This window comes from Vipera ursinii, assembly GCF_947247035.1.
Source record: "Vipera ursinii genome assembly, chromosome: 3".
Lineage (NCBI taxonomy): Eukaryota > Metazoa > Chordata > Lepidosauria > Squamata > Viperidae > Vipera > Vipera ursinii.
The window spans coordinates 44,347,084-44,373,699 of NC_139516.1; the positions used below are offsets into that span (position 1 = coordinate 44,347,084).

Sequence of the window (26,616 nt, forward strand, 5' to 3'; positions counted from 1 at the left end):
AGCAGTGTTCCAATATCTCAGGGGCTTCCACAAGGAAGAGGGAGTCAAGCTATTCTCCAAAGCACCTGAAAGCAGGACAAGAAGCAATGGATGGAAACTAGTCAAGGAGAGAAGCAACTTAGAACTAAGGAGAAACTTCCTGACAGTTAGAACAATTAACCAGTGGAACAACCTGCCTCCAGAGGTGGTGAATGCTCCAACACTGGAGGTTTTTAAGAAGAGACTGGACAGCCATTTGCCTGAAATGGTATAGGGTTTCCTGCCTGAGCAGGGGGTTGGACTAGATGACCTCCAAGGTCCCTTCCTCCTCCTCCTCCTCCTCCTCCTCCTCCTCATTATTATTATTATTATTATTATTATTATTATTATTATTATTATTATTATTATTATGTGTGGCTAGATTTAAGAAGTAACAAATGTATCTTTGAGAGAAGATGAGGTGCTATTAGTTTTGAACAAAGCACTAGTATGTCTTGTCTTGAAGAGGCCATCTCTAGATACAATTGTGTTAGACAACTTTCTCCCAATCTCCAATTGAAAATTTTGAAAAAAAGATGGTAGCTATGGAGGATCATAGATGAAGAGGATTATTTAGATCCTTTCCAATCAGGATTCAGGACCTGCAATTGAGAGAGAACTCACTGATCTGGTGGAAATGCTCTGTTGCTAGCTGGTAAAGGGAATTTACTTTAGAAACTTTCAGCAGCATTCAGTACCACTGTTTGTAATATCCTTCTTGACCACCTCTGAAGATCAGGAATGGAAGTACTCTTTACAGTGGTTCTGTTCCTACCCAAATCCTTAATTCCAGTTGGTAGCTATGATGGTGCAACAGTAAAATTCTTGGCTTTTCTACAGGACTCGATGCTCTTGCATTGTTTAATATCTATTTTTTTTAAAAAAAAACTCCACTGGGAGTGGTCATCTATTGGTCTGGAGAAGGTATTATAAACATGCTAACAATAATGATGCAACACCTCACAATGGACTGGAAATGCTGTAGTTTTTAACTGATGTGTGGAGTAGATGTGCTACAAAAAGCTCAAATAAAACCCTAGCAAATAAGAGTTTCTGTTTATTTGGAAACACTGTGGCTAGAATTCAGTTCCAATGATAGCTTTAGGCAGATCAAGTTGCTCCTAAAAGAGCACTTCTGTAATTGGCAGCCCTTCTGTATCTCCAACTGCTGCTAGATCAGCAGGCAGAAGCTGTGGCCAAATAAACCTATGTCAGTTTGGGCTCTTTTTAGACCATGAAGCACTGGCAATACTGTAGTGACTCATGTTGTCATCTCACATTTTATTTATGGCATCACACTGAACATGGGGCTGTTTTTGAAGATTACTTGAAAGCTGCAATTCACAAAAACAGCAGCTAGGTGCTGATAGAGCTGTGTTGCTTTTTCAACTATTTCTTGTACTAGTTCCTATAACCCGTGATGGCGAACCTTTTAGAGACCGAGTGCCCAAACTGCAACCCAAAATCCACTTATTTATCACAAAGTGCCAACACGGCAATTTAATCTGAATACTGAGGTTTTAGTTTAGAAAAAACAACTCATACATTAACATCTTTTGTCTTAAAAGAAAAACACAATAACAAAGCTTTTCAATGATACAAACAACTTTTTACTGAAAGGTAAAAGTTTGCATTTGGCATGCTTTTGAACAATTAATGTGTTGTATGCATGCTGATAATTTGTCTAACTCTGGCTTATACTTTGTAAGTTTGAGAGCAACACATGCAGCACTCAGGTCATCTGTTAGTCTGTTTCTGGTGTCAGATTTGATATAATTCAAAGCTGAAAACAGCGCGCTCACTCGGGAGGCTTGTTTTGGCTAAGAAGGGGCTTGAGAAATGGCTTTTCCCTGTGAAAACATAGCCAAAGAGTGAGGCACGCGTGCCCACAGAGAGGGCTCCAAGTGCCCCCTCTGGTATGCGTGCCATAGGTTCGCCACCACTGCTATAAGCTTTTGAGCCCAATTCAGAAGGCTGATATTATGTACAACCAATCCATGGGGTGCATTGCCAAGACATTTGAGGAACTATCTCCTTTAAAATGATTCTTCCTGCCTAGTGAGTTCATAGAAACAGGAGTTTCTTATGGTTCAAATCTCCACGAGGCATCCAAAGGCAAGTGTGGTAGCACTGATGTTTTGCCTATCATATTTTGAACCTGATCTTGTGCATAACTGTCAAAATAATGTTATTTAGACAGGCTTTTTAAGGGGCATGGTTGGAGGGAGGTTTGTTTCAGGCTCCTGTTACTTTATATTAGGTTTTTATACACTGTGTGTATTCAGTTATGGAACTGGGATGATACAAAAGCATATCTAATAAATGGGATTTTATACCCAGATATTTTTCATATTTTACATATCTTTGAACATATTAAATGGCAAATGGAATTTTATGCATGATTAATTGGTTTCTAAACATGTACAACGAATGGACAGATTTTTTTCCATTGCAGCTGAGGACCATTAAGTCAAATGTTTACTGTGTCTAGATGAAAAGATTATTTTTAAGTACAGTTTCCCTCAAGATAAACTTCAATTACTAACATATCCATTTTGCTTTCTTGGCAACAATATGGAAGCAGTTTACCACTGCTGCTTTACCAGGCTATTTTTTAAAAAAAATTTCAGACTAGTTTACAACTTTTAGGAATTTTCATCCAAACTATAGCTAACTTTGACTCAACTTAGCTTTTTCAATATCAGCCAAGACCAACTAGATGCTGCCACCTAACCTAGCTGGGCAAATACTATAATATTTTTTTAATTACTTAAACTGTGAATGGTGCTTTTAAATCTTAAACTTGTCATATAATTTAGCTAATATTTAAATATTGAATTTGAATATTTTACACCAATCATCTGCGTGTCTTCCTTCCTTCCTTCCTTCCTTCCTTCCTTCCTTCCTTCCTTCCTTCCTTCCTTCCTTCCTTCCTTCCGCTACCCAGTTCCCTGATGGGGCAATTCTATATTTCAGAAATTGAAGTACCGTACATAAATGATTTAGTATTAATATTTGCTACCAGTAGACACTAATTTTTGCTACCAGTAGAGGGAGATCTATATTAATACAACTGGCAGTGAACTCTGGTGTGGATTGAGATTAAAAAAAAGTTTTCCAGCATGCAGCATCCAAATTATGTTTGATAAGACAGGTGGTAAGTACTTAATTATGAATATTAACAGCTATTTCAAGTGCATGCTGAGGAAGAGCTGTCATATAATAAATTAATTTAGTTCTTCTACTGAAGGCATTATACAATACCGGGAGTGTTTTGGTATGCTGGCCTGACAGCCATAGATAGGAAAGTATTACAGAGGGTGGTGAGCACAGCACAAGACATTGTGGGCTGTCCCCTGACACCACTGGATGACATCGCCAGGGCTCGCTGCCTTGGAAGAGTGAGGAAAATTCTGACGGATGACTCACACCCTGGTCAATATCTCTTTACTCTCCTACCATCAGGTAGGAGATTCAGGAGTACAGCCAGCTGTACCAACAGGCTGAAGAACAGCTTTTATCCATGGGCTGTCAGGCTCTTGAGCGGGAAATAATTTTATAATTTTAGGTATGATTGACTTGCGAGGCCGGTGTTTTGTGCAATTAGCTCACATGGTGTAACAAGATGGTGGGTCACTGTGAGTTGGGGGGGACACGGAGAGAGGCTCAGCCAATCTCAATGTATACAATAAAAGGTTCATTCAAAAATAAACACCACATGCTTTTCACTCTTCCTATCATTAAATGTATAATATCCAGATGAGCTGAATGTAGAAGTACCCACATACAGCAAGAAATGGCAGGCACCTGGTGTCAGGACAGTCAGCACTACAGAATAACAACTCTAATTGCATAGGCATGTACAAGCAGAAGGTCAAGAGACCTGATATAACAATCCAAGTAGACTTCTGTAGTGTTCAGTAGGGCTTTAAGCAGCTTCTTGCACATTAAAAAGTATTAAAATGTTGTACTTCAAATATGGGAGAAAGAGACTACTTTCTATAGTGAGAAGGAGACATTTTCCAAATCCTGAGTCCATCAGGAGCCATTTCTGCTTGGAGATGGATCTACACATGTACATGTAGAGTCTTTTGTCATGCATCGCTAAAGTATGGTTCCTATACTATGTGCTTAGAATCTCCAGGTATCCTTCAGTTGAATCATGTCTCCTTCCCTGAAGGTCATTAGAAAGAAATACTGGCCACTTATCAATATATATGAATAAATGGGTTCCTCAGGAAAAAAATAAAGGCTTCAGATTGTCATATATATAACTTACATTGATTAGTTGTTTACAAGGCAAAATTTAAACCAATGTATATTTGTGCGGGAGGAGAGACTTCCATAGCAGTGTTGTTAAAATGTATACACATCAATAAACATTTCTAACTTTTTCCAATTATCCAACAAACATAAAACCATAGAGTAGGAAGGAACAACCAGGCCACCAAGTCCAACCTGCTGCTTGATATGGTTGTTTTATAAATAAGATGAACAGCATGGAACCAGACAATCAAGTACCCAATTTTCCAAAAGTCCCTAATGGCAAAACCTCACAAGCTAATTGCATGGAAATGTGTGGTATATCATTCTAGAAACTTTCCAATAACATTCCATGTGCCCACAGAAACATTAATCAGTTCATGTATTACTTGCACATTAAGCCTATTTGCATTTATTTAATAACATGATATATTTTTACCAGATCAAAGCCTCAATCACAACAGCATTTATACCTGAAAAACGCTTTCAGAAATATATGGTATGTGATGGCGAACCTTTTAGAGACCAAGTGCCCAAACTGCAACCCAAAACCCACTTATGTATCGTCGGGTGCCGGGTGGGCATGGCCCATAGGGTGGGCGTGGCCCACTGGGTGGGCGTGGCTGCAGTGGTAACGGCTGACTGGGTGGGACTAAAAAGTTTGATCAATTCCAACTTTGCGAGGTCTTTTTTTCCCACGAGAAGTTGAAATTGATTAATTGATTGAACCTTTTTTTTTTTGCACATGGAGGCGGAGGCCTAAAGCGAAAAGATTTTATAAAACGCACCTGAAAGCCTAGGACTGGGGTGACGGCACGCGTGCCCACAGAGAGGGCTCTGCGTGCCACCTGTGGCACGCGTGCCATAGGTTCGCCACAACGGGTATATGCCATATTGTACTAGGGATCTTTCCAAACTTCCTGAAATTGCCAAACAGATAAATTCCAGGAGATCAAAACATGGTCCAACAAAGCACAATGATTCCTCATGTTTTGTGGATGTGTCTCTATTTTGAGTTGCCCATCATATATGGCAGGATAATTTCTCTGCACTCGCCCCACTCCAGCTTTTAGCATATTTGTTCCCCTGGCTCCCCCATGTCCTGTACCTGTTACAAAGCGAACAAATAAGTTTATTAATGAGTTCCCTGCATACAAAGGGGATGGTAGACTGGGTCCCTGCACACAAAAACTATACATTCTAGTTAACTAAAAGCAGAGACTAAGGATCTCAAACTTGTTTAATTTCCATCTTTACAAACATTTAGCAGGGTTTTAGGAGGGTTCTAACTGTTGCCAACAAGGCAGCTCAGTACTATCACAAAATATCCAACGACTGGGTTCAATGAGTGGAGCCGACAGAATGAAAATGGTTAATCTTCACAGTTCAATTAGAGTATAACCATTAATAATTGTATTCATAAAGATAAAGCAGAATTAAATAATAAACAGATCACTTCCTGGATTGTAATAACCTTGCATCTCTGTCATAGAGCTTTTAAATGAACAAGCATACTAAGCTTGTTATTGTTTAATCACTATTACTATAGCAAAAGTGTACATCATACCAAGTTCACTGTTCTTGTGTAAAAGCTTTGGTATCCTTTCCAGCACAGCTAAAGATGAGCTGTTCTGGAAACAATGCCTCTAACAGGCCAATGGTCCTGAAGGCTAAGTGCCAGCAGGAAGACAAAGCCAGTTCTCTGAAGCAGATGTACAGAATTCTTCTCAAGGGAAGAGAAAAACTGGAATCATATATCTTGACTACTCCAGCCTCTTCTCAGTTGTCTAGGGCAGGGCTTTTCAATTGGTGGTACGCGTACCACCTGTGGTACATTAGCATGTGGTACATGGCAGGTGGTAGGTACATGGCCCTGCCCAGCCAAGTATAGTGGGGGAGGGAACGAGCCAACGCAGCGCAGGACTTACTGTGAGAGAGTCCTCCGGAGCCGCAGAGTGGCTGGGGCAAGGTAAAAGCCCCAGGTTCACTTCCGGCTCACCCGGATAAGAAAGGAGGAGGAGAGGGGCAGAGACAGGAGAGGCTATAAAAGGAGGCAGTTTGGGCAGGAGAGGGAGAAAAAAAGAGTCAGCTTTGGGAGGAGGTGGAGTCAGCTCTAGCTGCACCGAAGGGAAGGAAGGAGGAGGGTGGGAGGAGAGGAGATCAAGCAGGCTGGCCATGAACCAATCTACTTGTGCTGGCAACAACAGACAAGAAATGCAGTGGGGGAGGGGTCGCCCTCCACGAAGAAAGGCAGCATTGGCTGGAGGTGAGGCAGGGAGGGAGGGAGATGGAGAGTGGAAGGATTCTTATGTGCTTTTGTGACTTTGAAGTTCTGGGATTTGTGCAATGTGGGCTTTGTGTTCTTAAGGAGTGTTTGGCAATTTCTATTTGGCTGATGGCTGATGTCTATTTGGCTGATGGCTGATGTGTTAGCATCTATTGCTCTGCTATTGTTAGCTGTAAATTTTGCTGCAAGGGATTTTGAAGTATTTTTCTCCTGAATGGATTTTGCCTGTAGCATTCCTTTATTTATGAATAGAGCCATTTAAGGAGGCTGCCAATACTTACTATATTTTTTTTCTTCCTTAACTTTCCTTTCTAGCCAGTAGCTAATTCTTAAAGGAGAATGCACCTTTTTAAGCTACTTCCCTTGTCTTTTTTGTCTCTGGAGGCTTTTCCTTGTTTGATGAATATATGGAAGAGGGAAAATATGGTGTGTGTGAGAGAGATGGGAATGAGAAAGGAGATGGGAATGAGAAAGAGGGAGGCAGGGAAGGAAGTCCCACCTTAGCACTTGGCCATCAGCAGCCCTGCCATTGACTTTGCTTGACAAAAGGTTGCAAAAGGGGATCACATGACCCTGGGACACTGTGACCATCATAAATATGAATTAGTTGCCAAGCATTCCAATATAAATCACATGACCCTGGGCATGCTGCAATGGTAATGTGTGAAAAATGGTCATAAGTCATTTCAGTGCAATTGCAACTTTGAACAGTTTTTTTTTGTCATTAAGTTTTTGACACCTTGCTAGGTGGTACTCGAATATTGCCATCTCTCTCTCTCTCTCTCCACCAAATGCAAACCTCCACCAAAACAGGTTGAAAATCATCTCCACACTTTATATAGTTTATCTGGTCCAATACAGATTCTGCATTATTTATTCAGCATTTCCATTGCCTAAAGGAAATCAGATGAAAAAGAAAAACCAAGATGAAGATTGTCAACTTTCTAATATCTGTGAAGGCTTCTTGAAGATGCTTTCATGCAAATCATTATCAGCTTAGCAGAAATAATGGAACCCAACATAAGCTCACAATACAAGCCCCAACACTAAACAGAAATCAAATAATGTTTAAACTAGGTTTTGGAATATTGATTCAGGATTTTTTGTTTCTTTGTTTATGCCCAAATTTCCAGATCATTGGAGGAGGAGAGTTGGATATTGAGTTGAATCCTAAAGTGGTGAGCTGTGGTTTCACAAGACTTGCTCAAGGCACCAAAATGAATTGGGAGAAGTAAGAATGTTAATTTCAATTGATTAGAAAAATAATGCTTCTTAGACTTGTCACATGGGGGAGTTTAGGTTTATTCAGATACAGTACATCATTTTCAATCAAAAGTTTATACATGTAATCCTTATTTACCAATCACAATTCAGACTAGTGACTCCATCACCAAGTGGTTTTAAATTCATTTTAAAATTGAAAAGTCAAGTGATAGTGGTGGACTTATGACATCAATTCATCAGTACTGGCTACAATTGTTAAGTGAATCAGTGAGGGTTGTTAAGCACAATGTCACATGACTATGAACTGAAACCTCCTGCCAACTTGGTTGATAACAACCCATCATTAGAAACATCACTAGATGTTTGTATTGCAGTGTTCCTACAATTTCAGGAACTTTAAGATGTGTGGACTACAATTCTCAGAATTCTTCTACTAGCATACCACCCCAGCTATCATCCTGGGGAATTCTGGGAGTTGGCCCATGCATCTTAAATATGCTGAGTGTCTACTGCGATATAGATAGTCCTTCACTTTACAACCACAAAATTTTCATTGCTAAGCAAGGCAGTTGTTAAATGAGTTATACCCCATTTTATGTCCTTTTTGCCATGGTTAAGTGAATCACTGCAGTTGTTAAAGGAATCATGCAGTCTTTAAATGAATTTGGCCTCCTCAATTAACTTTTCTTGTCAGAAGATCTCTAGGAAGGTTGCAAATGACAATCCCAAGACCTGGAATGCTGCAACCATTGTAAATATATGCCAGTTGCCAAGCACCCGAAGTTTGATTGCATGGTTATGTGGATGCTGCGACGATCATAACGGTGAGAACTGGTCACTATTTTATTTTATTTATTTATTTTATTTTATTTTAATTCCATTTATATCCCGCCCTTCTCCGAAGACTCAGGGTGGCTTACAAGCTTAGCAGTAGCCTTCATTCTATGTATATGCCTGCTTATTAGGGCTTTCATACACACCCCAAGCGGCATTATTACAAAGTCAGCTTAATTGCCCCCAACAATCTGGGTCCTCATTTTACCTACCTCGGAAGGATGGAAGGCTGAGTCAACCTTGAGCCTGGTGGGATGCGAACCTGCACTAATTTTCAGTGCCTTTGTAACTTTGGTCATTAAACAAGGACTACCCGTACACCAAATGATGAGTGAAATAAGAGAAGAGAATGCAAATACTGCATCAGTCAACAGAAGGATCAAACGATCACATTTCATTCTTTCATGACATGCAGAAATAAATTCATTTCAGTTACTTAAGGAACAATTGGAGCCAGTCGTCAGCCATCTGTGTCTCTTCTCTGATTCCTTTTCTTCTGAATGTATAAATCAGGTCGCCTGGAGGTTACTGTCCTGCTGAATGGTATCAGTATGGAACAGGAGCATGTCACCTGAGAATCTTTCTTGCTTTTCAGGAGAGAAAAGCTCTGTTGTGGCATCTACTGTGCGGAACACAGAGACCGAATGCCTTCTCCAATGCACTAGAACTGGCAACCAAACTGAAATGCTAGTTTATGCTTAATTTTCAGACCTTAATAATTAAGCCATCACTGTTATGGATATAATTTATACAAAAATTGTACACTATGACTATTACTCTTTTTTTAAAAAAATCAATTTTAATCTATTATTGAACTAGTATAGTATGTCCGTAAGGGACGCGGTGGCTCAGTGGGTTAGCACGCTGAGCTTGTCAATCAGAAGGTTGGCAGTTTGGCGGGTCGAATCCCGAGTGCCGCGTAACAGAGTGAGCGCCTGTTACTCGTCCCAGCTTCTGCCAACCTAGCAGTTCGAAAGCACGTAAAAATGCAAGTAGAAAAATAGGGACCACTACGGTGGGAAGGTAACAGCGTTCCGTGCGCCTTTGGCGTCTAGTCATGCTGGCCACATGACCACGGAGACGTCCTCGGACAAGCGCTGGCTCTTCGGCTTTGAAACAGAGATGAGCACCGGCCCCTAGAGTTGGAAACGACTAGCACGCATGTGCGGGGGAACCTTTACCTTTACCTTTATAGTATGTCCCTATAATTATGTGGGTTTTTTTTCCTTCACTGGACATAATAACAGATTTGGAAGTGGACTTCCATGGAAACCTTCCATAATGAACAGCCCCTGCATACTAAAGCAAAGGACAGAAAAAGTAACGTGCTGAGTACTAACTCCTCTATGAATGAGTGGAAATATAGCCCTACAAAGAACATGGGGAAGGAAGATGGTTTTGAATGGTTTACTGAAAAAAATGTCCTCATGGGTTCCTTGATTTCTGTTCCACACCTCACTTAGCAATTATTAGGCTGGATTAAGCAAGAAGGAGATGCCAAAGAAGCCATACTGGTTCTTTTCTTCTTATGATTTCAGCATAGAGTTTGGCTGATGAATTACGACAAGGGATTGCTGGAATACCATTGGGCACAAGAATGCTCAATTGCTTAAAAATATATATTGTGCTTTTCCCTCCTTGCCAGGCACTTGGTTATCCATCTTTGAAATAATCAACTAAATTTGCACGGCTTGTTTATCAACATCCCCACTCCTTAGGAAATAAATGAGATGACGTCCTTTTTGTCTTTGATTTGATTGATTTATTGATTGATTGATTAAATTTATATACCGCCCTTCTCCCTAAGGACTCAGGGAGGCTCACAACAATAAAAATTAAGAGACATAAAATACAAAAATTAAAAAAGAATTAAATAATGAATATAAGAAATACGGGACAATTTAACACAATAAAAACCAAATTAAAAACCATAGTCAGTCCAGGCCCACTTGTTGGAACAACCATGTCTTCAGGTCACGGCGGAAGGATCGAAGGTCAGGGGCCATCCGCAGCTCCGGAGGCAGTTCATTCCAGAGGGTCGGCGCACCCACAGAGAAGGCTCTCCCCCTGGGGGTCGCCAGCTGGCACTGCCTGGCGGACGGAACCCTGAGGAGGCCCTCTCTGTGGGAGCGAACTGGGCGATGGGAGGTTGACATTGGCAGCAGGTGGTCTCGCAAGTACCCCGGGCCTAAGCCATGTAGGGCTTTCCAATATCAAATTCACTCTAGGAGTTCTGTAGTTTTGCAGTTCTATCACCATCATCTCCCTTTCCACAGAGAATCAACACATCCCCAAATTGGGCATCAGGACTTCCTAGTTTCATTTCTGACATATTCTCTGGCAAGTTTAAGACAGAATAACTTCTACCTTATTTGAGATCCAGAATTTTGTAAGTATGAAAAGAGATAAATTTCAACCAAAAAAGAAAAAAATAACTATAGTACTACACTGAAAAAGACTCACTGGAGATAATAGGTTGCCTAGATTTTGTCCTTAGCCACATTATTTATTGCCTGTCTTTCACCAGTAGCAAACCAAGAAGCCTTTTTTAAAAAATGAAAAAATATGACTGGATTTTGTAAAATCATAAGTAGAAGGCAAAATGGATGGATGAATGAAAATAGATATTTTCCTGTCAAAGAGAAACTGGCTGAGCTGAGTGAAGGGAATCAAATAGGGAATTAGTCTGGAATTCCTACATGGGCATAAGAGGCAAAGTGTGATACCCCTTGAGTGCCATTGAAGCTTATCTAGTCTGACCTAGGTGCAAACTATCAAACAGCTAATTAAACTCTTTGCATGTGGATCTGTTTGTTTGCCCCTAACATTATCTTCACTGGAGGGACATGCCCTTGTAAGATTCCCTGTGCTGAAAAACAGCAAAATATTTTGCCCTAGCTGGCCTGGGCAAGCAGAAATGTTTGCAGTGAGCAATCTAAATACATTTTCCCTGTGATACTGACTTATCTTTTTCTGGGTAATTCACTGTGAACCAGACAAAGCAACTTGATTGCAAATCACACTCTAGCCTTTTCTAAATCCTTTCTGAACTCCCAAGCAGTCCTTGTTTGACAAGGTTGAAATACCTAAGAACCTAATAATGAATTAAGGACAGATATGCTTATTTCACCTAAATGTTATTTCTTGAATCAGTAGCTTACTTTCCTAGAAGTTTAGTAGAATTATAGTTTCTTACCAAAGTCTGCCTTAATAACAGCTTGCAGTGACTGCTGACTTTTGCTTTATGGAATATTCCCAAATGGTTCTCAACAATAATGATTTACCTGCACTCATCTGCAAGGAGAACAGTTAGAGCAAGCTAGGTTATCTTATTAGAGAATTTCATTTGCTGAGTAAGGTGACAGGTAATGATTGCCTCTTGTGCTGAGTTACATGTATAGAGAACATGAGGGAAATCTCTCTCAGAAGTTGGAATTACTAGCTAATCTACAAGTATTGAATTGAATTTATTCAGTATTCAGTGCTAAAGATACTGCTATAAGAATTATGCCATTTAAAAAAGCACTGTGTAACATGGTCACTCATAATTGATAATTGACTGAAAATAATGTTTTTGAAGAGTCAGAAAATAAAAAAGCAAATTTTCCTCTATCAGTGACTGAGTCTAACACTATTTTCCCAGTAAAATTCTCCAAACGTTTGACAAAATAAACAATAATCCCTGAAAGTTTATAGAATAATTTAGTCCTTAAGGTGTACCAAGACTCTGTTGTGTTTTCCTTGGTTTTAACTTCAACTGTTTTTGCTCCACTCATTTTCCCTGGGTATAGCCATCAAAGTAACCCTTCCCAATCGGGAAAGATATGATGAATATAACACAAGTTGGCTGTAAAGGTAACTTAATATAATTTAGAAAGAGGACTATATTTCCTGAACATGTAAATAGGGTAATCTTTAAAGTATTTTTAGATGGAAAATGTTTAAGCATACCCTAAATTTTGATTTGCACAATGAGGATGGGAAAAAAATCTCTACCTCCTGTAGCATGGCCTGCATAATTCAGCTGAAACAAGAAACATTTTCAATGTTTTCTCAACCATTGAAGGAATATATGATTTTTGCTAAATGATGTATTTCTTTTCTTTTCTTTTTTTAAAGTGAACTGCCAAATTTTAGTACCAAATATCTGTATACACATATCTATGCTATACACACTCTTAACATCAGTTACTTGTCCTGTAAAATTGGATTCTAGGACCCAATTTTCTTACCAATGACAAATCCAGTTGTAGAACTGAGCAATGTAAAAATGGTGTCTCCCATTTTTTCTAAGCTTTACCAAAGCCATGACCCTTTCATCTTACCTTGTCACTGAGGCATTCTGACTCCTCGGTCAGAAGGTAAACATTCCCACTTTCAGCCATAAGGGTAGCAGTGTCTGTAGTAGATGAAGATCTTGGCCGGCCTTGATGTTGATGCAGGATTGCTGTCAGGTTGCTATCCTGGGGGGCCCTCCGCACAAGATGTGGACTGCTTTTTTGTGGTTCTACAGAGCCACTCTTGGTTCGGCGACTGCCACTGTGCAAACTGGTTCCTCTCTTGATGGAAGGACGAGAGCGAATCTGCTGTAGCACCCTGTTGAAAGCGGTGGGTCGAGCTGGGAGATCATTGAGTGACACAGCATAAGAGACACGATGCATCTCAGGAGAGCGTTCTTTTTCATCAGGGGAATCATGATCAGACATGCCATGGTGTTGCTGGGATGACTCCTGGGAATTATGATGCTCCCGTTCTCGGGATCGTCTACGACTATGGAAAAGATGTTTAAGTCCATGACCAAACATAGAACCTTCAGACAGCTGTTGTATCTTCTGTTCAAGGAAAGAAGACAAAATATTGGAAAGATAGTTGCAGAAGGAGCTAAACAAAATTTGTTGTAAAAAAACAGATGAAATATAATAAGTATGAAAAAAATCCCATCTTGCCCATGCCACAGCGAATCACAATTTTGTAATTGTCTATTGTCACTGACTGGTGTCAGTCTTTTGAAGTCCAGATTTCATCCATATGAAGTGCACATTATAATCAAGAAGCCTGGACACTATGCTTCCTCACCACATTAGTAAATTCCTGTGTTGCCTTATCTACAATATATGATACACTGTTCCCCGTCCAAAAGGTAGCCAATGTCAGTTGCTATGGAGCGCTAGGGAAATAACCATGGAGAAGAATCCAGAGGCCAGTAGGAAAACATCAAGTGAATGAAAAAATATGCATTAAATCTACAGAGGTGCAACAGCATTCTAAAAGATTAGCTCCTCATCTGACTCCCTCAGATATCTTGCAAGAATAAGTTATCTGAATAAAGTTCAGTTGTATTTTTCTGTGTAGTCTGTCTGGTTCATCTTGAAGGGATGACATCAGCAATAGTCAAAGACTTATCCTGAAGGAGTAGAGAATAAAAAAGCAGGCCTTGATGGAGATAGGAAAGATCCATTACCAAGGCAACAGTCAAATAAAGTGGCTTGAGCCCATATCAAGAAAGTGTTTTACAAAAATTCTCAGAGAATTCCCCCCCACACACACACATCATATTAGAGAGAAGGAAAAAGAAAGGAACCACTTTTGGACTTGTAAGACTTGGACTGTACTATAGCTATTCTAATAATTGTCATGTTAGGACCACACACTTTCTTATAAGGCTGATAGTAGCAAAACTCTGAGGAAGACAAAGATGAATGCTTAAGGGTAAAGTGCAAGAAAACATAAAAATCATGTGATAAGAAGAACTGCAATTAATTGAGTAACCTTTAGCAACATAGAGACAAACTGTCATAATATAACTTACTACCTATTCACCATGCTATTTTGCTTTGGAATAAGCAAAGTTATGTAAAGCATAGAAAAGAAATAATGAACCAAAGGAGTTAGATGTAAGAAGAAGAAAAGAAAATATAGTGGAATCTAGTTTATACCTTCACCATTCACTACTGTTCTCCAAATCCTGCTTCCACTAGATTTACATATTGATATTGTCATTTGTTCTTTCAGATTTGTATATTATTCCTTCTAAAGATATGAGTTACTCTTATGTGATGGCAAACTTACTAAATCATGAAAGTCATTCATCATGGTTATGTGTCACTTGAAACATGGCACTGTAAGGAATATCCATGGTTGGATATTTTGAATATCAAAGCAGCTCACAGAATCCACAAGCTAAAGTGTAACTTGTATGGCAACAGTATTGTGATCACTTTTGTTTTGCATTTTAAATCTTAACAATATTTCCAAATGAAATATTTCTTTTTGCCATTCTTAATATGATTTAATTAGAAAGTGGTCCCAAAAGCTTGATCAGTCTGTTACATATATTAACTCTACTTCTGTTTCTTTACTGCTCTCCATTGGCACCAGCTATTGCCAAAGCCACTGTTTGAAAAGCCTAAGGGAGAAGTTACTCCAAGGAAGAGCAACGTACTCTGCAGGTTCTGTTGCTTTTGCCAAACCACAAGGCCAGCTAATGTTACAGATATTTGAAGGTAAGCCTAATAGAGATACATCGTATAAATAAAAAGACCAAAAGGGAAAAAAAGTTCCTACAGTATTCATAAACGAAGGACGAAATTATAGATATAAGCTGTTCCAAGCAAGGCTGCCTTTTGCCATTGACTGAGGGTGATTTTATTAATACCAATGATGGTGATGTTATTATTTTATGATAAAAATAAGCAATAAGCATTCTCAAAATAGCTTGAAAGATGCAAATTGTGAAAGACAAATCACTACTTATTTCTTCTATCAATGTTTTCTACTTGTACAGAACCTTCACTGATGGAATAGGAAGCAAGAAAAAGCTAATGATGGGTCAAGAGTCATATACAAAAACAGTGATCATGTAGAAAGAGTACAGAGAAGAACAACAAAGATGATTAGGGGACTGGAGGCTAAAACATATCAGGAACGGTTGATGGAATTGGGTATGTCTAGTTTAATGAAGAGAAGGACGAGGGGTTCCAATATCTCAGGGGCTGCCACAAAGAAGAGGGAGTCAAGCTATTCTCCAAAGCACCTGAAGGCAGGACAAGAAGCAACGGATGGAAACTAGTCAAGGAGAGAAACAACCTAGAACTAAGGAGAAACTTCCTGACAGCTAGAACAATTAACCAGTGGAACAACCTACCTCCAGAAGCTGTGAATGCTCCAACATTGGAAGTTTTTAAGAAGAGACTGGACAGCCATTTGTCTGAAATAGTATAGGGTTTCCTGCCTGAGCAGCGGGTTGGACTAGATGACCTCCAAGGTCCCTTCCAACTTTATTATTATTATTATTATTACGGCATAAGACATTAATCAACAGAGGTTAATGGAACGCTATAAAATTGCATTAAAAGCCTAGCTATTGGTTTCTTATTAAAGTTCTGAAACTTTTCAAACCTCCTTGCGTCTTTCTAAAGTTATTCTACTTTTTGAGTTTTTCAAGTTAATAACCTATTCTGCAATGAAGTGGAGAGATCTTGACATAGGGTTGTGAACATATAGCCTATGTGCATACATTTCTGGATTGGAACAGTAATCCACAAAGCTTGAGATGACAAATAGGTCAGACTGCTTCCAATTCTATCCTACCCTACAAAGTGAAACATAAGTGGGATAAATAGCCCTTCCTGCATCAAATTAGTAATATGTGGCAACAACACCACATGTCCAATATGGATTAAGGATGATTCTCTGTTATAGTATGCTCAACCCTATCATGACTACAAGTATTACTGAATAATAATTTATTTTGTGAACCAGCCTCATGTCATTGCAAACAAACTGATATTTCAATCTCTAAACATTATCTCCTAAGTTAGCAGTGAAAGATTCACTGAGCACAGCCCTTTTTCCATTAGATTCAGAATATAGGTTTTAGAATTCCAGAATTTAATATTAATTGGCCTTTGACAAAATATCTGAGGCTAAGATATGTGAAAAACAAAATCCCATGTTGTTTTGAACAAGATATAATTCCTCATCCATATCCTAGGGATTGTTATCTTAGAAAATTATTTCTGAAAGACGGGGAGATTTTTCCATTGAATTGTTGCTTTGGACATTACAATTTAAAGTTTATTCTATTTATGGTGTTTCTATGGAAACAGTGTACGTAAGATTAAAAAAGAACTACAAAACCTACAGATTTCTCCCATCACAATACAAGATGGATTTAGATTCTTCATCTGCCTTTAAAAAGACTCATGGGAACCAAAATGAACAGTTCCCACATTTTAAAAATAACTAAGTGAAACATTAAAAAGAGAAAGTTGGTGACAGAGAAGGAAAAACAAGTTATTTTGACAGTAATGTACAAAGACTAACTTAATCTCATTTTTTCCATTAAAACAGGGTGGGGGTGGAAGTGGGGGTGGATTGAGGGTGACAGATGACAACCAACATAGCAAAACAAATAATGACAGCTGAAATTTTTCTTTCCACATTATTCAGGAAGACACATACAACCTTAAAGAGAACAAGTGGTTTGTTCAATTACATCAAGTAACTCAGCCTTCCTCATACTGGTGATCTCAGATGTGTTGGAACTACAACCCCATAACTTCCCACAGTGCAGGACTCTGCTGGGGTGTTGTAGTCCCAACACATCTGGAAGATACCAGCAAACAGAAGCGGTATCCTATTTCATGCAGTGGTCGGGTTTTACAGGCTTACTCTTTAAGGTTGTATGTATGATAAAGAAGCAATTGTTTCTCAAAAATACATTGCTTCTGGATAATTCACATCCCAGAGAAAGTGACTACAGACATCAGGGATTCATTCACAACACACATACTGAAGTTTATTGGTAATGTTTCTTGCTGAATTGGTACCACTATTAAGCAGAATATTACTTATTAAATGGTTAATTGGAAACCGAACTGACCTGATCTTTTTTGATAGAATGACCACATTAGTCAGCCATGGGAAATGTAGCATATGTAGTGTACCTTGATTTCAACAAACATTTGACAAACTTTCACTGCAATTCTAAGTACAGACAATAGCAAAATGTGGCCTGGACTATGCAACTATTAGAAAAATACAAAGCTGGCTGAATACCTATGCCAAAGAGTATATATTAATATTCCTACATCAAACTGGAGGAAAGTATAGTTTGACTTACAATAGGGCTCCATGCTTGTCCAATATATGTCTAAATGATACAAATGAACAGTTAGAAAATACGATTTACAGATCACCTCAAATATTAAGGAGTTCCATCTGGCTGCACCCAGATGGCGTGACTTTTCTGCTGTGGCTCCTGCCCTCTCTAGAACATCATTCCACTTGAAGTGAGGTTGCTCCCATCCTTGCTTCCCTCTTAGAAAGCCTTAAAACATGGTTTTACCATCAATCTTGGGATCCCATGATGAGCCTGCTGTTTTCTCCAATCTTGGGTTTTTATGTCTTTTTTATTTACATTTGAGTGTTTTAGTTTTTATTGTCACTATGTCTGTATGCCGCCCAGAGTCACATTTTATGAGATGAGCAGCTACTGTATGTAATTCTGCTAAAATAAATAAGCATTGGACAAGAAAGAATGGGTTATAATTTAAAGGAAATAGATTTCAACTGGATAGTAGGATACCCCACAAAGGTAACTATTCAAAATTGCTATGTAGTTAAAAGGATAATGCTTATTTAAAACATATATAGTTACAATGTTCTATTCTACCCTAACTTTTTGGAGAAAGTAGTGGATTATATAAACATAATTGTGTGACAAAACTTAAAATTTACAGAAGATAATATTCTCTTGAACTACATACCTAGTGCATGGAATTTAACAAGGTAAATGAATTTTCTATGCTCTTGTTATGGCCCAAAGACTGATAATGCAGCATTGAAAAGATAAATGTATGGTAAGGAAATATTTCACTTAATAGATTAAAGATCTGATTGTACTTGTCACCTACAAGTGGATTGCCTATAAATGTAGACCTTGTATGGACAAGTAGAATAAAATATGGGATTCATTTATATAAAATGCAATAGGTTAAAATAATGTGATATTTAGAAGTGTATTACAAATATATACATATGTGAACAATATTTGCAACAGATAAGTATATATAGAATTGTAACTGTTTTCTTTACTGTCAAAATGTTATATTCTAGTTGTTTTTTTTCCTCTGTGTACTTTTTCACTTCTTTTAAAAAATTCTATGTGTTTTTTCCCTTGAACAATGTATGTATTTCTATCATATTAATTTTTGGTGTTTTGTTCTTTTTCTTTTTTTGTCATTATTTTAAAAGCAAATTTAAAAAAAAAATACCCATTGCTACGTACTTCACAGGAGTTACTGAAACAGACTGGATGACCACTTATTACAGATGAAGTAGTGATGAATTCCTGCACCGGATGTTGAACTTCATTTAGCAACCACAAGTGGGACCAACAACTGCGTTATTAAATGAAATGGTTGCTAAATAAACCATGACTGTGCTTATAATCTTCCTTCAGCTTTCCTTTGTTTTATAGACCTGCAAAGGCTGTAAAAGTGAGGATTAGTTATAAAGACACTTTTTCATCCCCAGTCACTAAACGAGGACTACCTGTACTTGATCTCCAAGTTCCTTCCAAGCCTTACATTCTTATGATTCTATGATCCTCAAATCTTGAATTTTACGATAGCTCTGCAGCTGTGGAAATGTTTCTCTTCTGAAAAATTAATGGCAAAAATCTTATTCAACAGCGGCTGCACTGACCTGCTAATCTGAGCTGAGCAACTCAACAACTGGCTTTCAACCTGAAAGAAGAAAGCAAAGAAACCTGATTCATTTTCTTTAAAATGCAAAGGAAAAATGAAGAAAAAACAATATATGCTGTGAATAGAGTAAAGGTAAAGGTAAAGTTTCCCCCGCACATGTGTGCTAGTCGTTTCCAACTCTAGGGGCCGGTGCTCATCTCCGTTTCAAAGCCGAAGAGCCAGTGCTTGTCCAAGGACGTCTCCGTGGTCATGTGGCCGGCATGACTAGATGCCAAAGGCACACGGAACGCTGTTACCTTCCCACCGTAGTGGTCCCTATTTTTCTACTTGCATTTTTTTACGTGCTTTCGAACTGCTAGGTTGGCAGAAGCTGGGACGAGTAACAGGCACTCACTCTGCTACATGGCACTCGGGATTCGACCTGCCAAACTGCCGACCTTCTGATCGACAAGCTCAGCATCCTAACCCACTGAGCCATCGCGTCCCTTGTGAATAGAGACAGACTTCTATTATTTTTCCTCATTTTGGGATTGATTAGGACTCTTCCATCTGCAGTATTTATGCCACCCTAACCTCAGCATTACATTTCTGTGTTCCCAAAACACTGTCCTTCTTGAACAACTAAGATAACCATTATTCCATTTCAGAACCCTGCTGGTCAAACTGCAGAATTCAGTGTTATAATTTTTAAGGTTTGAGTTCCAAAGGTTTTGGGGCAAGCTATTTCCTCAGTAACAGGAACCACATATCCACATAGCCTGAATTCAGATCTCTCTGGGTAGATTTCACAAGCAGTCCTACTTAGTATATCTAATTTTTATCCCTCTATTCAGTTTATGATACCTGCCAAGCTTGATTTCCCTGCTTATACACATCAATCTTACTTTACCAAGCCTCCCCATCTCTGGAATCAAGCAAGCTGTTATTCTCTGACCCCTGCCACAAATACAGATGCTACATGGTTGCATATAATTACCACAGCTTTCACTGAAATTTATATCAACACATATTTATGTTGAAGGCTAAGCAGTTTTTCCCCCATACTGACACTTCACACTTTTTGCAAAACGACTAAGCAAATATTTATACCAAGTCTTGAAAATACTGGGGTACTAACACTCCCCCCCTTTCTGTGTGGGCAGAAGGAAAAGAGGATTTTTGTTACCCCATTATCTGCTGAAGTTCAGGAGAAGAACACTAAATGATGGTTTTTGTACATTCCTTTTTATTGGCTAGAGCACAGGTCTGCAACCCGTGGCTCTGGAGCCGCATGCGGCTCTTTCAACCGTCTCCTGCGGCTCCCAGTCCTCTGCCATGTGCAGTCCCCCCCAAAAAAAAAGTGGGACTAGAAAGGTTCAACCAATCAATTCGAATATGCAGGGTAGGTGCATATCTCACCTTGTCTCCACTCTTCAGTCAAACCCTGTTCTGCACATGCGCGCATGTACGTGCATGCGCACACATTTTTTGCCGCTCCCAGTTTTTCCTTTTGTGATGGAACCAGTTCCGAGTGGCTCTTTCACTGTTTCAGGTTCTGACCGCTGGGCTAGAGGAAGCACTGATTAACTCTGGATGCTATCTGCAGTTCTCAGAATTTTCATAGAACTTCAATTCACCAGGAGCAAAAACTTCCAACTGCTTTGGAATGAAAAAATATACCACGTGAACCTACCCCAAAGATTTCACATACACAATTGATTCAAATAAATATAATAAATATGGTAGTAATAGCTTGATACTATTACAGTTTTGTTGAAAAGAAGTTCAATTGAGTAATACTTTCTAGGTATGCATTCATATTTGGATTTTGGCTGGATTTTCTGTTAAAACACTATTTCAGTTCTAGAAGAGGCTATAAAAGGTCATGTTTCTCCCAGGGACTGAAGGAATTCTAAATATGTTTTAAAGCATTTCCATAGCTGGTCCTGGGCATTTCAAGAATTGCATTTCTGTGGGTGGGTGGTGGTGGTGCAGTAGTCTTGGCACATTTCCTTGCATTCTTCACTCATACCTCCCAGAAATAGTTCCCACAACAATGAGGCAGTAGAGAAGGATTTGGGGAGAGGGCTACCACATGTATGTATGAATTACATTTATCTTTAAACCATAGATTGGAATTGGAACTTTTTCTAAAATATACTCACCAAATAAACACTATTCTCATAAATTCTTGAGTCTTTGAATGGCCCAGTCACTTTTTCCTTATTCTCTCAGCCATCTATTCATGCCATATGATAGAATAATCTTGTCCTGGAATTACTTTCATTCAGAATAGTGTACAATTTTTCCTAAAATGCATCTGTGATTACTTTGTTGTTACTATCATCATTTTAGCCATTGTCTATCCACTGCAGGGTGAAGGCCTCTTCCGCATGTTTCCAACCAACATGGTCCTGAGCTTTCTTTTGCCAATTGGGCCTGCAATACTTGCTGATGTTGTCAATCCATCTTGCTTTAGGTCTTTTTCGTGGACACTATTTGTCAAGTGGAATCCATTCTATGACTGCCTTGGTCCACCTGCTCTCAGTTCTTCTTGCTCTGTGACCAGCCCATTTCCATTTCAATTCTTTTACTCTCTTGATGATATCATATACCTTCATTTGTTTTCTAATCCATGTGCAGGGCTTTCTATCTTGTCTTGTAATGTCAAGCATGTATCTTTCCATGGCTCTTTGTGCCACTCATAGCTTTTGTATCTATTGTGGGGTTAGTGTCGTTTCATCGGCATACATTAGAGCAGGTAGCACCCACTGATCAAAGACTTTTCTCTTAAGGCAAAGAGGGAGGTTGTTCTTGAAAATTATGCTTAGCTTGCCGAATGCCTGCCAACCACATTTAACACGTCATCAATTATCACCTTCCATTGAGATCCATGGCCAAGGTATATGTAGTGTTCTACTCCAACGAGTTCTTCTCTGGATACAAATGTTTTCCTTTCTTTGGTGAATTTATTAAACGTAACCTGGCTCTTTTTCAGTTTTATTTTTAAGCCAAATGGTTCTCCTCCTGTTTTATGCAGCTCTTGTATGTATCTTTGTAGCTCTTCTGGGTCTTGTCAGAAGAGAACAACATCATCTGCAAATCTTAAGTGATTTAAATAGGCAACATTGATTTTTATTGCATCTTTTGCCCAGTCTAGTTTGCAAAATACTTCTTCAAGACAGGCTGAGAAAAGGATAGATGATATTATATCGTCTTGTCATACACCTCCATTCTATGTTGATTTCCACTTTAAGATCATTAAGGCAAATTTTTGCCATTGATTTTTTATATATTGATTGTAGTAAGTTTATATAAGCAGTGTCTACACCTTGGCTGAGCAATGCATTAATTATTGCTTGCTGGAATACTAAGTCAAACGCCTTTTCATAGTCATGAAAGCCATGCAAAGACGCATGGTGTACTTGTTGTGCTTTTCAATGTGTCGCAGAACAATTAACAGTCCGACCAGAGGAGGATGGACCGTGGGTCATTTGCATGGTCAATATCAAAGAAAAGAAATCCAAGGCATATTCTATAGTAAAACTTTTAATGAGAAAACAAAAGACCTAAACTGACTACATTCTCTCATCAGGCAGAAGAACAAAGTAAGGTAGTAACTGTGAGAAACTTTTTCTAGGCATGCGCACAAAACTGTTTAAAACCAAAACATAGCTGGACATAGCTGGAGTCACTATGGTTACATGATAAGATAATAACACAGGTGCAGAGCAGAAAGAGATGTACAATTAGAAATGAGCAAAGCTGGCAAAACTAAAAAAAACACGCAGTGACACAATGACTTGCTGAACAACCTGGATGTGATCCATTGAGCTGTAACCACTTCTGAACCCTCCTTGCTCCTTTAGCTGTGCATCATTTAATGTTCTCAATATTCTTTTTTGCTATTATCTTAATGAAAATCTTGTAGATGACTGAATCTACAAGACTGTTATTACTATATCCTGGAGCATATCGTGCGACTGTCACCCATTTATTAATTCATATTCTTCTACCCACACACAAAACAATCTAAATGATAACAATTTAGCCTTTTTATTCAGAATTAAGCCATTCCCATACATGTATTCACCACTCAAGTTCAGACCACCTTAATTCATCTTTTTTCTTTCTCCTAGTTTCACCAACACACAACACACCTGTTTTTACTTTCTTTTCAGTCTTTCAGATGTGTCTTTCCCATTTTATTCTTACATTCCAAGTTGCAAACTTTAAACAATTATGATTTTTTTAAAAAAAAACTATTCTATATAACTGATAGGCCGGTTTAGAGACAAAATAAAGGCCACCTTTGGATTTCAAAACAACCAAGGAATGCAACATTATTTAGTGTACCAAATTAAAGTATTTACACTTCACTTCTCTTATTCAACCTCAACTGGTATAACAAAGAAGCTGTTGCAGTGCCATTTCCCACTTTTGTATCCAACCCTGCCCATTGTGAGGTAATCTGAGGAGAATCCTATTGTGGGACTGAATCTTCTCTCCATCACTCCTTTCTCAGTGGAGGAACTCACCACTTTGTTCTCTTTTTAAAGACTTGAAACGTGCGCCTTCAAACATATTTTCATTCATTTTTAATATCCTTACTTTTAACATCACTTTAAGATTTTATCTTTAAGTTGCAACACACTGGGGTATTTCAGAAGTCAGTAGTATATAAAATCTAATAAAAGAAATAAAGTGCAAAAGGCAAGTTGGTTTAGCTCTCTTGAATAGGTAATCCTCGACTTACAACAGTTCATTTAGTGACTGTTTAAAGTTACAATGGCACTGAAAAAATGACCATTTTTCACACTTACAACCATTGCAGCATCCCCATGGCCATGTGATCAAAATGCAGTTGCTTGGCACAACTGACTCATAGTTATGACAACTGTAGTGTTCCAGGGTCATGTGATCACCTTTTGCGGCTTTCTTACAAGCAAAGTCAATGGGGAAGCCAGATTCACTTAACAATCATGACACTAACTTAATAAGTGCAATGATTCACTTAACAACTGTGGCAAGAAAAGTCGTAAAATGGATCAAATTCACTTAACAAATATTTCACTTATCAACAGAAATATTGGGCTCAATTGTGATCGTAAGTTGAGGACTACCTGTATTGAGGTCTATCAACTGCGAATAACTATACTGTGGAAGGTCTTGTCCCCAAACATCTTGTTATCATAATGGTGTCTCAGAGATTAAAGGAATAGTGCAGACTCCTTCCAAATGCGTAAAAAGGTACAAGAAACGTGATGCAAAAACAAATTCCAGAAGCTGAAAGGTGGCATTAACAAGATAGTTACTAATCATGACATTTGAGAGGCTAAGATGGTCCTGCTCCAAACTGTTTTCCAACAAATGTAACTGGGGAGGCTGAAACACAATAGATTATTCTTACTGCCTGCATATTAGAGATGTTAGCAATAGCTCTGACACTGTATGTTTTACTCTTCATGGATTAAAAAAAGGCAGCATCAAATCAACTTAATTCAGCTGTCCCATGCAGCAGAAAGTTAGTGGCTCTTGATGAAGAGTATTAATTTTTAGCAAAGAAAAATGTTCAAATTACTACTACTACTACTACTACTACTACTACTACTACTACTACTACTGCCCAGAGTCTTCGGAGAAGGGCGGGATATAAATGGAATTAAAATAAAAATAAAATAAAAATAAAATTTTTTGTCAGAATGGATATAGATTCAGTGGCTTTAAAATAAGGACGTATGTTTAAATGTAAATATATAATGATGCATTTTAATTTAAAGTTAGGATTTCTTTTTTTTTTGCCAAGCTTCAGTAATAGAAAAGAAGCTCATCTTCTTCAAAAGGTAAAGGTGAAAAATGAGTTATTTGTGGTCCTGAGAACATGTATAAAAATTTGGGAACTATCTCCAAATAACATAGCTTGCATGTTATTTAAATGAAAATAGCAGGTGCCAGGATGCAGATGGTGGAAATATTCCCCTTCTGCAGACTCCTAATTCGAAATCCTATCATTCAGATGTGGAAGACATGAGTCAGCTGCTACAGAATCTTTTATTGCATAGATAAGTTATAGAAGCTGTAATAAGTCTGACCTCTTTTATCCATTCATGCTCTCTCGCATACAGTATCATCTACTCGATCTGCATTGTTCATTATTGGTACCTGAGGACTAGATAAGCTGCTTCTTTTATTCCCAACTTAAACTGAGTTTCTTGGCACTCAAGAAAATACCTACTGAGAATAAAATAAAATGTACAGTATATACTTTTAAAATGTATACAGTTTTGATGGATACAGATAATCCCAAACAGTTTCAACAGTGCACTTCTTGACTCATCCCACCTTATTATTAATGAGGCAAGTAAACAATTTAACTTATTCAAAAGTTATTGGATGCTTGTAATTAAATTCGTTCCTAGGCCTCAGTAAATGCACCATATGATAATCAGAAGCATATATGCTTTTGCTGATAACTCTATCTCAGCCTTTCTCAATCTGATGCCCTCTAACTAAGTTGGGATGACAACATCCAACTGAGTGGGAAATCCAGGTAACATAATCCTAACTATTCTGGGAAGGCATCAGGTCCCACTCACTTCAAAATGTAACTTCTACAGGGAAAACCATGGCTGGATTCACTGTTCAGCCTAAGGCATAATATAATTTGTTTAGCTTTGGTTCATATTAGTAGAATTCCAATTGTGCTTTAGTCAGGAAATATTAAGTAAATCATAGCTTAATGAGATATTTGAATCCAGTCAATCAAAATTGCTTTGGATAGATCCCAGAACTGCACTTGAACTGCACACTACTAGTATATAACTGAACTTTGGAATTCTCTAACCTAAGATACAGTGATGGTCCCACCAACTTAAATGCCTTTTAAAAGAAAACAAGACCAATTAATAAAGGCATTAATGACAACTAATAATGAAGCCTGCATCTACCCTCCAGAATAATAGGACCTATACCTCTAAATACTAATGGCAATGGAACATTATTGGAAAACTGCTCTTACTTTTACAGCATGCTTGTGAGCTTCCTGCTGCTATTTCATTCTAGAAACAGGTTTTAGACTAAATGGTTTGTTCTTTTGTATGAAACCACCTCACGTGTGCCACTAGTTCTCCTCTATGCAAATTAATTTAGTAGAAGATATATCAGGAATCCTGGGAGAAGGGGGGTGGAATCTCACTGACAAGTGTAGATTCTATAAGCACCAAATATTTTTTATACCCTACAATTCTGAAATAGCAATTTCCATATAAAAAATTGGGTTCTGGAATTGAAAAAAGGAAT

At 38.4% G+C, this 26,616-nt stretch overlaps 1 protein-coding gene across 1 annotated transcript in view; it reads right to left on the minus strand.

The window, feature by feature from the left end:
- Nucleotides 1-13,446, minus strand: part of TMCC2 (transmembrane and coiled-coil domain family 2) — a 63,786-nt gene extending 50,340 nt beyond the window's left edge. Inside the window, exon 1 of the mRNA XM_083359209.1 lies at nt 12,952-13,446. Coding sequence (XP_083215335.1) covers nt 12,952-13,431 — 480 coding nt within the window. The 5' untranslated portion in view covers nt 13,432-13,446. The remainder of the gene's footprint in view (nt 1-12,951) is intronic.
- Nucleotides 13,447-26,616: the final 13,170 nt, after the last annotated feature.